The 14,985-nt window shown below is 44.5% G+C and overlaps 3 gene segments (V, D, J or C); all 3 read left to right on the forward strand.

Moving 5' to 3' along the window:
* The first annotated feature begins 524 nt into the window (after positions 1-524).
* Positions 525-4,153, forward strand: LOC113249147 (immunoglobulin heavy variable 3-23-like). The segment is given in 3 exon segments: positions 525-628; positions 731-1,041; positions 4,046-4,153. Coding segments are annotated over 3 exon segments (465 nt in total).
* Positions 4,154-5,187: 1,034 nt separating this feature from the next.
* LOC125282254 (immunoglobulin heavy variable 4-59-like) lies at positions 5,188-11,624 on the forward strand. The segment is given in 3 exon segments: positions 5,188-5,233; positions 5,315-5,635; positions 11,578-11,624. Coding segments are annotated over 3 exon segments (414 nt in total).
* Positions 11,625-14,211: 2,587 nt separating this feature from the next.
* On the forward strand, positions 14,212-14,746 carry LOC125282252 (immunoglobulin heavy variable 3-23-like). The segment is given in 2 exon segments: positions 14,212-14,257; positions 14,361-14,746. Coding segments are annotated over 2 exon segments (432 nt in total).
* Positions 14,747-14,985: the final 239 nt, after the last annotated feature.

The raw sequence follows: 14,985 nt of genomic DNA on the forward strand, positions 1-14,985 counted from the left end.
GAACCCTTATCCTCTCTATATTTCAGGTAAACTCTAGAGCAGGTAAAACCATCCTGTCCCCATTACAGAGAGCTCCACATTCCTCAGGAGACTGGCCACTCTGTCCTCCAGGTGGTTCATGGGGCAGCAGGTCCTGTGGGAAAGAGCACAGCACCAGACTGGGATTAACTCTCGCCCTGTACATCTCTTGGACACCTCACAAACCCTCTAAGATTCTGGGTGTAGGTTTAGAGTTCTTTATGGGATAAGATGACACCGGTCCCACAAGATTTGTGTGAATATGTAAAAATGAAGACACACATGAAGGCCAAGTATATACTCTGGAAAGTTATATCATGAAATATAATTTTTTCAAAAGTGGTCAATACAACCAAAACAAAGGCAATCATATCTGTTCTGGTTACTGACCTCTATGTCAGCATAGATCCCAAGCAGAATATATAGTCAGAGGACATGCAAATAGGGCCCTCCCTCTGCTGATTAAAACAGCCCAACCCTGACTCTGCAGCTGGGAGAGGAGCCCCAGCACCAGGATCTCAGGTGTTCCAATCAGTAATCAGGACAGAACACAGAGAGCTCAACATGGACTTTGTGCTCGTCTGGGTTTTCGCTGTTGCTCTTTTAAAAGGTAACTCATGGTGAAAAAGAGACATGGACTATGTGAGTGGATCTGAGGGAGACAATAATGGGTGTGTGACAGTTTCCTGACCAAGATGTCTTGTGTTTGCAGGTGTCCAGTGTGAGGTGCAGCTGGTGGAGTCTGGGGGAAACCTGGTGAAGCCTGGGGGGTCCCTGAGACTCTCCTGTGCAGCCTCTGGATTCACCTTCAGTAGCTATGGCATGAGCTGGGTCCGCCAGGCTCCAGGAAAGGGGCTGCAGTGGGTCGCAGGTATTAGCAGTAGTGGTGGTAGCACATACTACGCAGACTCCGTGAAGGGCCAATTCACCATCTCCAGAGACAACGGCAAGAACATGCTGTACCTGCAGATGAACAGCCTGAGAGCCGAGGACACGGCCGTGTATTACTGTGCAAAGGACACAGTGAGGGGACATCAGTGTGAGCCCAGACACAAACCTCACTGTAGAAGGGGTTCTGGACAAGCAGGGGGTGCACACTAGTCACCAGTTCTGTGCTTAAGCCCCAGGAGCAGCTGCAGATGGAGGTTGTGGGCAGGTTTCCTGTCAGGTTCTGGGGCTTCCTCTCCACAGAGCAGTTTCCCACAGGGACCCTCTCTGCACACTTGATTCTGTGCAAACCTCTTCACTCTCTGACTTAGAAAATTTTTCTAATGGCAAAACAGATATGGTAAAAACCACAAAAAACTGAATCACTCACAATGTTTATTCCTGTCCCTAAACACCAATGAATTACAAATATCCTGGTGCTTGCATCTGAACCTTCACAGGAATCCCAGCTATACTTACTGTGCATCACAGGATGACCCAGCTAAACGTGCAAACTTGCTAGAAGCAGCATTAAGTGTGTGCTGGACATGAGGCTACAGAGGCATCAACAATGCAAAGCAAGTGCAGAATGTGTCTTGGTGGGGGTCAGTGTCGTAAACCAAATCACAGCATCAATGTTAATGACAATGTGGGAAAGCAGTGGACACCTTCCTGGTGTTGTGTGGATGTGGAATCTGAAGATCTCTCTCTCTGTCTCTCTCTCTCTCTGTCTCTCTCTCTCTCTCTCTCTCTCTCTCTCTCACACACACACACACACACACACACACACACACACACACTGACTACACAAGGGTATAAAACCTTTAACACCTTCACCTAATTTCTCTAGGAAATGTGGTCCTAAGACAGAAATACACAGCATACAGGAAGACCTCAAGAAGAATAATCTGAGATAAACAACTTGACCTTACACCTAAAGGACCTAGAGAAAGTACAACTGAAGCCTAATACAGCTGAAGGAAAGAAATACTGAAGACTGGAGAAGAAATAAATAGAAATAAATGTTACAAAAACTAAAAAAAAAGAAAAAAAAACACAAAAGATGAGAAAAAGTGTTATGCACAAGTAATGAATCATGGAACACTACATCAAAAACTTAGAATATAGTGTATGGTGACTAACATAACATAATAAAAAATTGTTATAAAAAGAATGAAACCAAGGTTAAACATTATTAAAATATCTATCCTGAACAGAGGAATTTACACTTTCAATGCCATCCCTATTAAAATAACACAATCCTGAAATATGTGTGGAATCAGAAAAGACCCCAAACTGACTAGGGAATGTGGAGAAGAAAACCAAAGCTGGCAGCATCACGTTGCCTGACTGCGAGCTATATTCCAAAGCTGTGATCACCAAGACAGCACGGTACTGGCACAAACACACACATACATCAGTGCATCAGAAAAGAGACTCCAGAAATGGACCCTCAAATCTATGATCAACTACTCTTGGACAAATCAAGAAAAAAAATCTAATCGAAAAAAGACAGTCTCTACATTAAGTGTTGCTGGAAAAACTGGACAGCTACAGAGAGAAGAATGAAAGTGGACCATTCCGTTACACCCTACACAAAGACAAACTCAAAATGGATGAAAGACATCAATGTGAGCCAGGAATCCATCAAAATCTTTGAGGAGAATATAGACAGTAACCTCTTCGACATCAGCCACAGTAACTTCTTTCAAGACACATCTCCAAAGGCAAGGGACACAAGCAAAAGTGAAGTTTTGGGACTTCATCAAAATGAAAAGCTTCTGCACAGAGGTGCGTGGGTGGCTTAGTTTTTAAGCGTCTGCCTTTGGCTCAGGGAGTGATCCCGGCATCCTGGGATTGAGCCCTGCTCCGCTGGGAGTCTGCTTCTTCCTCTCCCACTCCCCCTGCTTGTGCTCCCTCTCTTGCTGGCTGTTTCTCTCTGTGTATCAAATAAACAAATAAAATCTTTTAAAAAAGCTTCTGCACAGCAAAGGAAACAGCCAACAAAACTAAAGGGCAGCCCAGAGAATGGGAGAAGATATTTGCAAATGACATTTCAGATAAATGGCTGATATCCAAGATCTCTAGGACTTATCAAACTCAACACCCAAAAAAACAAAAAACCCAGTCAATAAATGGTAGGAGAAATGAGCAGACACTTCTCCAAAGAAGAGAAACAAATAACTAACAGACACATGAAACAATATTCAACAGCATTAGCCATCAGAGAAATTAAAATCAAAACCACCTTGAGATACCACATTACACCAGTTAGAATGGCAAAAATTGACAAGGCAAGAAAAAAAAATGGTGCAGAGGATGTGGAGAAAGGGAAACCCTCCTACACTGTGGGTGGGAATGCAAGTTGTTCCAGCCACACTGGAAAACAATATGGAGATTCCTTAAAAAGTTAAAACTCGAGCTACCCTGTGACTCAGCAATTGCACTAGTAGGTATTTTCAACAAACAGATACACAGTAGGGAAAAGAAGGGTCATACACACCCCAATGTTCCTAGCAGCAACGTCCACAATAGCCAAACTGTGGAAGGAGCTGAGATGCCGTTCAACAGAAGAATGGATAAAGAAGATGTGGTCCGCACACACAATGGAGTATTACTCAGCCATCAGAAAGGATCAAACATTTGCATCAACATGAATGAAACTGGAGGGGTTATGCTAAGTGAGCTAAGTCAGCAGAGAAAGACAATTATCACTTGGTTTCACTTACAAGTGGAATATAAGGAATACAATGGAGGACATTAGGAGAAAGAAGGGGAAAATGAAGGGGGGAATCAGAACCATGAGACGATGGACTCCAAGAAACAAACTGAGGGTTTTACAAGGGAGGCGGGTGGGGGGATGGGCAGGCCTGGTGACGTTTATTAAGGAGGGCACATATTGGGAGGAGTTAGGATAGCAGAGGAATAGGGGTCCCCCTTTTCAGCTGGTCCCCTGAGTCGAGCTGGATATGCACCAGACCATAATGAAAACCCACGGAATCAGCCTGAGATGTAGGAAGATACATCTGGATCTCCAAAAATGAACATCTCCAGCACTGAGTATTGAGGTATGAAAACGGAGCCTTGACTCCGCGCACAGATATCGGAAGATAAACTAAAGGGAGAGGGAGCCGATGCAGTCGGGCACCGGAAAGCGGTAGCCACCTGCACTAGGGAGCAGGCTGGACTTGTGGACCTGCACCCATGAGGAAGCAGACTGAAACCGTGAGCCTGGGAATGCACTTGTGACCAGACTGAAAACGGGCACTCCAGAGTGCACACCAACCACACTGAAACAGGAAGCTCGGGAGTGCGCGTGGGAAATGGGGGCGGCTGGTGGTGTTAGACGCACAAAGAACAGAGACATGCCGGCCCTGGAAGTGAGGACTGGGACAATGGCTGTGGGGCTCACAACCCAGGACACTGCAGGGTTTTCAGCAGCACCGACAGAAACAGAGTTAAAGAGGCCAGAAGAGCTCACTGGAGAGCAGACTGCAATCTCTCTGTTCTGAGAAAGAGGCTGGGATTCGGCCACTGCTGCTCTGACTCTCAGAAGAGGCACAGCAAACTGCCAGGGAAAGCCGCCAGAGAACAAAACCCTAGAAATACCGGCTCACAGTGTGCCCATCCCCATCCCCCCTTGCAGGGGACAGGGAGACTCTACCTAAACAGGGTTGCCTGAGTATCTGTGTAGCAGACCCCTCAGCCAGAAGGCAGGCTGAAAAATCAAGAAGCCCACATCCCTAAGGTCCCTATAAAACAAGTGCACACTGCCTGGGTCCTGGTCAATAATTTGGGCTCTGGGCAACCCCGCAACCTCTCCTCACCAGAATTATAGAAAGAGAAATCCCCCCCAGCAATAAAAAGATAATGAGTCTGTGGCCTCTGCCACAGAACTGATGAATATGGATATAACCAAATTATCAGAAATGGAGTTCAGAGTAACAATGGTCAAGATGATGTGTAGACTTGAAAAAATATTCACAAAAATATTAACAAGAATATAGAATCTCTAGGGGGGGAAATGAGAGCTCAGCCTAGATCACTAGGAACAGGCTCAGTGGGTCCTCACACCACCCACCATGGGGACACCAAGAACTAGTGACTGTCACCAGGGCTCAGGATCTTTTAATGCTTCCCCGTCTCTGCGGGGACCCACATGCAAATCACCTGGGTGCTCCCAGAAGAAATCAGCATCACAGGCAGAGGCCAGTGTGCTGGGTCTCCATCCTGCAGACAGCCATGCAGATGCTGTGGTCCCTCCTCTGCCTTCTGGCAGCTCCCCTGGGTAAGGGTCTGGACGCTCTGGGATAGACGGGGGCCTTTCTGTGGGATGGGACCGACTCACCATGACTCTCTTTGTCCCTAGGTGTCCTGTCTCAACTTACACTTCAGGCGTCAGGCCCAGGGCTGGTGAAGCCCTCACAGACCCTCTCTCTCAACTGTGTTGTCTCTGGGGGCTCTGTCACCAGCAGTTACTATTGGAACTGGATCTGCCAGCGCCCTGGGAGAGCATTGGAGTGGATGGGGTACTGGACAGGTAGCACAAGCTACAACCCGACTTTCCAGGGCCACATCTCCATCACTGCTGACACGTCCAAAAACCAGGTCTCCCTGCAGCTGAGTTCTGTGACCACCGAGGACACGGCCGTGTATTGCTGTGCCAGAGGCACAAAGAGGAGACATCAATGTGAGCCCAGACACAAACCTTCCTGCAGGGACACAGTAGGGGCAGGACAGCAGGGGCCCTCAGAATCCACCAGGGAGTGCTCAGGACACCAGGGGGCTCTCAGGTCATCTCTGGGATCTCAGGTCATCTCTGGGAGCTCAGGTCACCAGGGGGTGCTCAAGAGTCAGGCGCACTCAGGAGACAGGGCACACTCAGATCAGCGTGCGGCACTCAAGACCCACAAATACACTTTCCACACCAGCAGCAGGTGCAGGTGGAGAGTAAACGCTCGTCTCCTGTCACCGTGTGGGGCATCCTCTCCATAAAACAGTTTCCCCAGGGGCCTCTCTCGAATAATGATTTCATCTTACTCTTACATCTGTGAATACAAAGGTTGGTTGTAACAGGAGAAAACTATACTTCCATGCACAAAAAGCAGAACGTCACTTACACGGCTTCACCTTTTCCCTAAATGACAATTATATACAGACATTCTGATGTCAGTCTGCTAAGTCTGTAAAAGTTTCAGCAGGACTCAACAACACAGCACCACACAAACCAGTGTACGAACGACGAGCCAGTAAAATACAGTTCATGCTGGACATCAGGCACAGAAGCATCATGAAGCCAAAGCCAGAGGAGAAGGGCCCTAGTGCTGGGGGTGTTGTGTGGACACCATGCTTACAACATCTAGTTAGCTGACATCATCCAGAAGCAGAGGGACCCCCACCAAGCTTGATACAGTTGGTGAATCAGATGATACGACACACATGGGAGAATACACAATGCTTATCGATCTCAGGGAATGTCACACAGCGTGTCAGAAATGCTTTAATAAAACCAGGAAAGGACATGACATCAGGGATTTTCTCATGGCTCAGTGCTGGAAAATCCCAAGGGATCTAGAACATCAAAGGCACAGAATCTCGGCTTTCCTATCCGATGTCCCATGTGTGGTGCAGGAGAAGACAGAGCAAGGGGGCTTCTGGTGCAGTAATGAATCATCAGAAGATAAAGTCTCATGCCTAATTCCATGCAACTATAAAAATAAGTGAAAAGGAAGATAACTGATCAAATAGGTGAAGACCACCTGAGTCCCTAGAAAATGAGAATGATAACATATAAGCCGACAATACTAATAAGGAAGCTATTAGAAGTCGACTGAGGTCTTGCTGGGTGTCTGCAGTGGAAGCTGTCCACTCCCCAAGGTCACCAGCTGGTTCTGAAGGTTCTGTGTTCACCGTGTGCACGCAGACACCAGAAGCTTCTACTGGATCCATGAGATCCTCACTTTGAGGTGCTAGAGGGGAGGGGCTTTTCATCTGCAAGGAAACACTCTTTGATCCTTCGGTTGTTGACTTCAGCTCAATGTGTGTGACCTCAAGCATCCTCATAAAGAAACCTAACGATAATGTGATGGGACGAGGAGTTGGGCCTTAGGGAGGCATTTAGGTCAGGAGGGTGCAGCCTCATGATGGGAGTAGTGCCCTTACACACCACAACTGAGTAAACTCCCTGCCCCCTGACCCCATGTGAGGTGACAGGCAATGGACAGCCCCGGATGAGGGTGCTCTTCAGACATCACATCTGCCTGCACCTTGTCCTGAATGTTCCAGACTCCAGCACTGTGAGAAATGAGTGTCTGTTGTTTAAAACCACCCAGTCTGTGTACAGTGTTACAGGAGCTGGAACAGACTAAGAGTTAGGGACACATGAACCCAGGCATTTCCTCTGGCATTTCTAGAAGATATGGCCGTGATGACCAAGGGGATTTGAGGCTTACCATCTCCTTACAGACTTGTTATACTGACTGCTGTGAGATGTGCAGCTCACTCATTGGATATGACATTGGTACCATGTGTCCCCAACCTGAAACCCACCTGCATTTCTGACTCTCCCTCTGGTCATGAGGATAGATTCTTCCTGGCGTGTTCATTACTGGAAACCCTCAAGGCACCTACATTACTTATCCTTCATCTTCTGATATGTAAGCAATCCTTTTCTAATGGGTTTTGCACCAACTACATAACAATAACTGATGATAAAATCTAACAGCTCTGCCATAGTATTACATAGTTTACACATGAACACACTTGTAGTGAGGAAAGGGGGAAAAAGGAGAGAGAGGAAAAATAAAAAAAACAGGTACATAACTACAGAAAACACACTCTGGTTATCAGAGGGATTGAAGGTAGGGAATGAATAACACATCGGGTGGGGTTGAAAGAGGGGACGGGGGTGGGGGATTGGGATAGGCTGGTGATGGGTAGTGAGGAGGGCACGTACTGCATGGTGCACTGGGTGTTATACGCAACTAATGAATCATGGAACACCACATCAAAAACTAAGGATATACTGCATGGTGACTATCATAACATAATAATAATTATTATTAAAAAAAGAAAGAGAGCACTTGCTGAGATGAGCACCAGGACTTGCATGGAAGTACTGAATCACTATAAAGAACACATAATATCACACTGCATGGTAACTAACTGGCATTAAAATCAACATTTCTAAAAACAAGGACTTAGAACCCAAGTCCCATTCTTGCCTCAGCTCAGGAGACAGCTCCCAAGGCTATTCTAATCCCAGTCAATATTGAGACTTACTCTCTGGGGAGGTCTCTGAACTGCAGGATACAAGGCACATGCCCTCAGGCCTAGTCCTTAGACCCTAACCCTAACCCTTAATTCTAACCCTTAGCAACCACTAACACTAATCTTAAACATAACATTATGAGGGAATTGAGTAAATAAATGAATAAATACGAATTTTCATGTGTGAAATTGATTTCCAAGAATATCTACATAATAAGAAAACCCCCCAAGGTGGATAAACGTCCACATCCATGCAAAGGTACTCCCCCACACCTACTTCAGGTTAGTTGTTGTTGTGGAGAGCATATAAATAGTACATTCTCTGAAGTCTACACCTTCAAGTCCAGGCTAGGAAGCAACAAGATTGAAATACCAGAAGCTGGATATGATCCCAATCCAAAACAACTGCTTAAAAAAAAATAAAATTCTCCTGTGGTCATTGTCTGGAATGCTGCCAGGAATTAAAAGTGGTGATTTGTGCTACACATGGCAACACGGATGTGTTCTCAAGAGATTGAAGCTGAGTAAAACAAGCCTTAAAAATGTGCATCACAGGAACACCCAGCTGAACATGCAAACTTGCTAAAAGCAGCATTAACTGTGTGCTGAACATGAGGCTACAGAGACATCGACAACCCAAAGCAAGTGCAGAAGAGTCTTGATGGGGGTCACTGTCTTAAACCATGCTCACAGCATCAATGTTAGTGATAACATGGGAAAGCAGTGGACACCTTCCTGGTGTTCTGTGATGTGGAGTCTGAAGATCTCTTTCATTCTCTCTCTCTCTCTCTCTCTCACACACACACACACACTCACTCACTCACTCACTCACTCACTACACAAGAATATAAAACCTTTATCACCTTCACCTAATTTCTCTAGGAAATGTGGTCCTCAGACAGAAATATACAGCATACAGGAAGAACTCAAGATGCAAGAAAAATCTGAGATAAACCACTTGACCTTACAACCAAAGGAACTAGAGAAAGTACAACTGAAGTGTAAATACAGTTGAAGGAAGGAAACAGTAAAGATCAAAGCAGAAATAAATAGAAATAAAGTTATAAAAACTAAAAAACAACACAACAGATCAGAAAAACAAGGTTAATTTGAGTCCTTTCTCTATTCTTTTGAATAAGTTTGGCCAGTGGCTTATTGATCTTATTTAGTCTTTCAAAGAACCAGCTTCTAGTTTTGCTGATCTGCTCTATTGTGCACTTCATTTCTTTTTTTAAAATATTTTTATTATATTATGTTAGTCACCAAACAGTACATCCCAAGGTTTTGATGTAAAGTTCCATGATTCATTACTTGCGTATAACACCCAGTGCACCATGTGATACGTGCCCTCCTTAATACCCATCACTGACCTATCCCTATCCTCCACCCCCCTCCCCTTGGAAGCCCTCAGTTTGTTTCCCAGTGTCCATAGGCTCTCACGGTTCATTCTCCCTTCTTTTAACTCCTAGTTTCTAATTCATTTATCACTCTTGAAAGACACTGAAGAAGACACAAAAAGGTGGAAAAACATTACATACTCAGGGATTAGAAGAATAAACATAGTTAAAATGTCTATGCTACCCAGAGCAATCTACACTTTCAATGCCATCCCGATCAAAATACCAATGACATTTTTCAAAGAACTGGAACAAACAGCCCTTAAATTTGTGTGGAACCAGAAACAGCCCCGAATCATCAAGGAATTGTTGAAAAGGAAAAACAAAGCTGGGGGCATCACATTGCCAGATTTCAAGCTCTACTACAAAGCTGTGATCACAAAGACAGCATGGTACTGGCACAAAAACAGACACATACACCAATGGAACAGAATAGAGAACCCAGAAATGGACCCTCGGCTCTTTGGGCAACCAATCTGACAAATCAGGAAAAAATATCCAGTGGAGAAAAGACAGTCTCTTCATAAATGGTGCTGGGAAAATTGGACAGCTATATGCAAAAGAGTGAAACTTGACCACTCTCTCACACCATACACAAAGATAAGCTCCAAATGCATGAAAGATGTCAATGTGAGACAAGAATCCTTCAAAATCATAGAGGAAAACATAGGCTGCAACCTTTTTTATATCAGCCACAACAACTTTTTTCATGACACATCTCCAAAGGGAAGAGAAAAAAAAGGAAAAATGAACTTGTGGGACTTCATCAAGATATAAAGCTTCTGCACAGCCAAGGAAACAGTCAAAAAAACTAAGAGGCAGCCCATGGAATGGGATAATATATTTGCAAATGACACTACAGATAAAAGACTGGTATCCAAGATCTACAAAGAACTTCTCAAACTCAATACACGGGAATCAAATAATCAAATAAAAAAATGGGCAGAAGATATGAACAGACATTTTTCCAATGGAGACATGCAAATGGCTAACAGACACATGAACAAATGTTCAAGATCATTAGCCATCAGGGAAATTCAAATCAAAACCACACTGAGATACAACCTTACACCAGTTAGAATGGCATAAATGGACAAGGCAAGAAACAACAAACGTTGGAGAGGATGTGGAGAATGGGGATCCCTCTTACACTGTTGGTGGGAATGCATGTTGGTACAGCCACTTTGGAAAACAGTGTGGAGGTCCCTCAAAATGTTAAAAATAGAGCTACCCTGTGACCCAGCAATTGCACAATTGGGTCATTACCCCAAAGATACAGACATAGTGAAGAGAAAGGCCATATGCACCCCAATGTTCATAGCAGTATTGTCCACAATACCTAAATTGTGGAAGGAGCCGAAATGTCCTCCAAGAGATGAATGGATAAAGAAGATGTGGTCCATATATACAATGGAATATTACTCAGCCATCAGAAAGGACGATTACCCAACATTTGCAGCAACATGGACAGGACTGGAGGAGACAATGCTAACTGAAATAAGTCAAGCAGAGGAAGACAAGTATCATATGGTTTCACTCATTTATGGTACATAAGAAATAGCAAGATTGGTAGGAGAAGAAAGGGAAGAATGAAGGGGGGTAAACAGAAGGGGGAATGAACCATGAGAGACTATGGACATTGGGAAACAAACTGAGGGCTTCAGAGGGGATGGGGGTGGGGGACTGGGATAGGCCAGTGATGGGTATTAAGAAGGGCACATATAGCATGGTGCACTGGGTGTTATATTCAAATAATGAATCATGGAACATTACATCGAAAACTAGGGATGCACTGTATGGTGACTAACATAACATAATAAGAAATTAATATAAAAAATAAAAATAAAAGGTAATTTATGGTGAACAATTTATGGTGAACAAGAGACATTGAGTATGTGAGTGGATATGAGTGAGAGAAACATTGGATGCATGAAAGTTTCCTGACCCAGATGTCTTGTGTTTGCAGGTGTCCAGTGTGAGGTGCAGCTGGTGGAGTCTGAGGAGATCTGGTGAAAGCTGGGGGGGTCCGTAAGACCATCCTATGCAGGGTTAGGGTTAGGGTTAGGATTAGGATAAATTGGGTCTGCAAGGCTCCAGGGAGGGGGCTGCAGTGGGTCTCATGTATTAGCTGTGATGGAAGTAGCACAAGCTGGGGAACCTGGGGACATAAATGTGTACCTGTCTCCAGAGGCAGGAGGACAGGAATGTTCCAGATCAAGCATGCAGGAAGGAAGAGTGAGGGAATTCTTCCTCCCTCTGCATTTCATTCTCTTCAGAACCTTAATGAATTGGATGACGCCCACTTACACAGAGACCATGGGTGCGAATACCAATCTCCTCTGGAAACAGCATTACAGGCACCCACAGAAACAATGTTTAATATGGACAGCCATGGCCCAGTCACGCTGACACAGGGTTAACCACCATAAATCAACCTTCGGTAAACCTGGGCATCCATAAGCATCTCTGTTAAGTCACACTCATTCTGAATATAAAGAAAAGAACATGGTCATAACTTCACCTTCTATGATACACATATCCTGCATGTAACCAAGAACACAAAATCCCTTTACCAAAGTAAAGAAAAACATTGATAATCATATATTACTAGCAAGGGACTTCAACACTCCACTCCCAGCAATGGACAGATCATCTAAGCAGAAGACCAACAATGAAACAAGAGCTTTGAATGACACATTGGACCAGATGGACCTCACACATATATACACAGCATTCCATCCTAACACAACAGAATACTCATTGCTCATGAGTGCTCATGGACATTATTCCAGAATAGATCACATCCTGGGTCACAAATCAGGTCTCAACAGATACCAAGAGATGCGGACCATTCCCTGCATATTTTCAGACCACGAGGCTTTGAAACTGGAAATCACTGTGAAATCATTCACAAGAGGAAATTTGGAAGTGAAAGAGCACCCTACTAAATAATGAATGGGTGAACAAGGACATTAAAGAAGAATTTAAAAAATCGTGGAAACTAAGGAAAAGGAAGCGCACCTGTTCAAGACCTGTAGGAAACAAGAAAGGTGGTCCTCAGGAAGAAGTACACTGCAATACATCCCTCTCTCAAAAATTTAGAAAAACTCAAATCCACAAGCAAACTTTACACCTAAAGGAGCTGGAAAGGAACAGCAAATAAAGCCTAAATAAAGCAGAAGTAGAGAAATAATAAAGATTCGAGCAGAAATCAATGAAATAGAAACCAGAAGAACAGTAAAGCAGATCACTGAAACTGCTACATTCTCTGAGCTCCATATCTACATCTGCACGGTGAGAAGCAAATTCAGTGTAATATCAGAAACTGGGAAAAATTCTTATCCCAACGAACCACTTAAAAAATAAAATTCTGGGGGTGCTTGGGTGGCACAATCGTTAAGCGTCTGCCTTCGGCTCAGGGCGTGATCCCGGCATTATGGGATCGAGCCCCACATCAGGCTCCTCCGCTATGAGCCTGCTTCTTCCTCTCCCACTTCCCCTGCTTGTGTTCCCTCTCTTGCTGGCTGTCTCTCTCTATCAAATAAATAAATAAATAAAATCTTTAAAAATAAATAAATAAATAAAATTCTGCTATGTTCACTCTTAGGAAAGCTGCCAAACATTGAAATACATGATTCTTGCTACAGACAGCAACATAGTTGAATTCTCAAGGATATATGCAGAGAAAAAGAAAGTCCTACAAATGAAATTACACACACTATAATTGCACATCTATACACTCTTCTAAATTACAACTAGTTTAAGTAACATGAGAAATACCCAAGTTATGTGGGGACAGGGAGAAAAAGAGAAGAAGGAGGAGGAATTCCAGGGAAAATACAGGAAATTTGAGGGAGAATTGGTTTGCTGACTCTGGATAATGTTGATTGTGACTCCAGTGTTTATCATATGACACATTCTGCATGTGTGCAGTGCATCCTGTGTCTAGTACACTCATCAAAACTAATAAACACAGAGATGACCTGGGAGGAATGTATAGATATTGACATGTTAGAAAATACACGTGCACGAACCCTAATGCTCTCATTTTAAGTAACTCTAGAGCAGGTAAAATCATCCTGTCCCCATTACACTAGGGGTTCAATATTACCAACAAGCCTGCCATCTCTGTCCTCGGAGTTTCAGGGGCAGTAGGTCCTCCTTGAATACTGGGGTTCACTCTAACCCTATATGTGTTCTTGAACACCTCGCAAACCCTCTAAAATTCTGGGTGTAAGTTTATGATTCATTATGGGATAACATAACAGCTATCTTGCAAGATTTACGTGAGTATATAAAAATGAAGTCACACAAGGAGGCTACGTACATACATGGAAAAGTTATAAAATGAAAAGTCATATTTTTTAAAAAAAAAGTGGTCAATACCACCAAAACAAAGGCAATCACATTTGCTCTGGTTATTGACTGCTATGTCAGCATAGATCCCAAGCTGAATATATAGTCAGAGGTCATGCAAATAGGGCCCTCCCTCCGCTGATTAAAACAGCCCAACCCTGACTCTGCAGATGGGAGAGGAGCCCCAGCCCCAGGGTTTCCAGGTGTTCTGATAAGTATCAGGACAGAACACAGAGAGCTCACCATGGAGTCTGTGCTTGGGTGGGTTTTCCTTGTTGCTCTTTTAAAAGGTAATCCATGCTGAACAAGAGACATGGAGTATGTGAGTGGACCTGAGGGAGACAAACAGTGGGTGTGTGACAGTTTCCTGACCAGGATGTCTTTTGTCTGCAGGTGTCCAGTGTGAGGTGCAACTGGTGGAGTCTGGGGGAGACCTGGTGAAGCCTGGGGGGTCCCTGAGACTCTCCTGTGCACCCTCTGGATTCAGCTTCAGTAGCTACTACATGAGCTGGGTCCTCCAGGCTCCAGGGAAGGGGCTGCAGTGGGTCGCAGGTATTAGCAGTGGTAGTAGCACATACTACGCAGACTCTGTGAAGGGCCGATTCACCATCTCCAGAGACAACAGCAAGAATACGCTGTACCTGCAGATGAACAGCCTGAGAGCCGACGACACGGCCGTGTATTACTGTGCCAAGGACACAGTGAGGGGACATCAGTGTGAGCCCAGACACAAGCCTCACTGTAGGAGGGGATCTGAACCAGCAGGGGGTGCACACTAGTCACCAATTCTGTCCTTAAGCCCCAGGAGCAGCTGCACATGGAGGTTATGGGCAGGTTTCCTGTCAGGTTCTGGGGCTTCCTCTCCATAGAGCAGTTTCCCCCAGGGACCCTCTCCTCAGATGTGATTCTGTGCTTACCTCTTCACTCTCTGACTTAGAAAATTTTTCTACTGGTAAAGCAGATATAGTAAAAACCACAAAATACAGAGTCATTTACATTGTTTATTCCTGTCCCTAAA

The sequence above is a fragment of the Ursus arctos genome, unplaced genomic scaffold (assembly GCF_023065955.2).
Source record: "Ursus arctos isolate Adak ecotype North America unplaced genomic scaffold, UrsArc2.0 scaffold_25, whole genome shotgun sequence".
In the NCBI taxonomy this organism is placed as follows: domain Eukaryota; kingdom Metazoa; phylum Chordata; class Mammalia; order Carnivora; family Ursidae; genus Ursus; species Ursus arctos.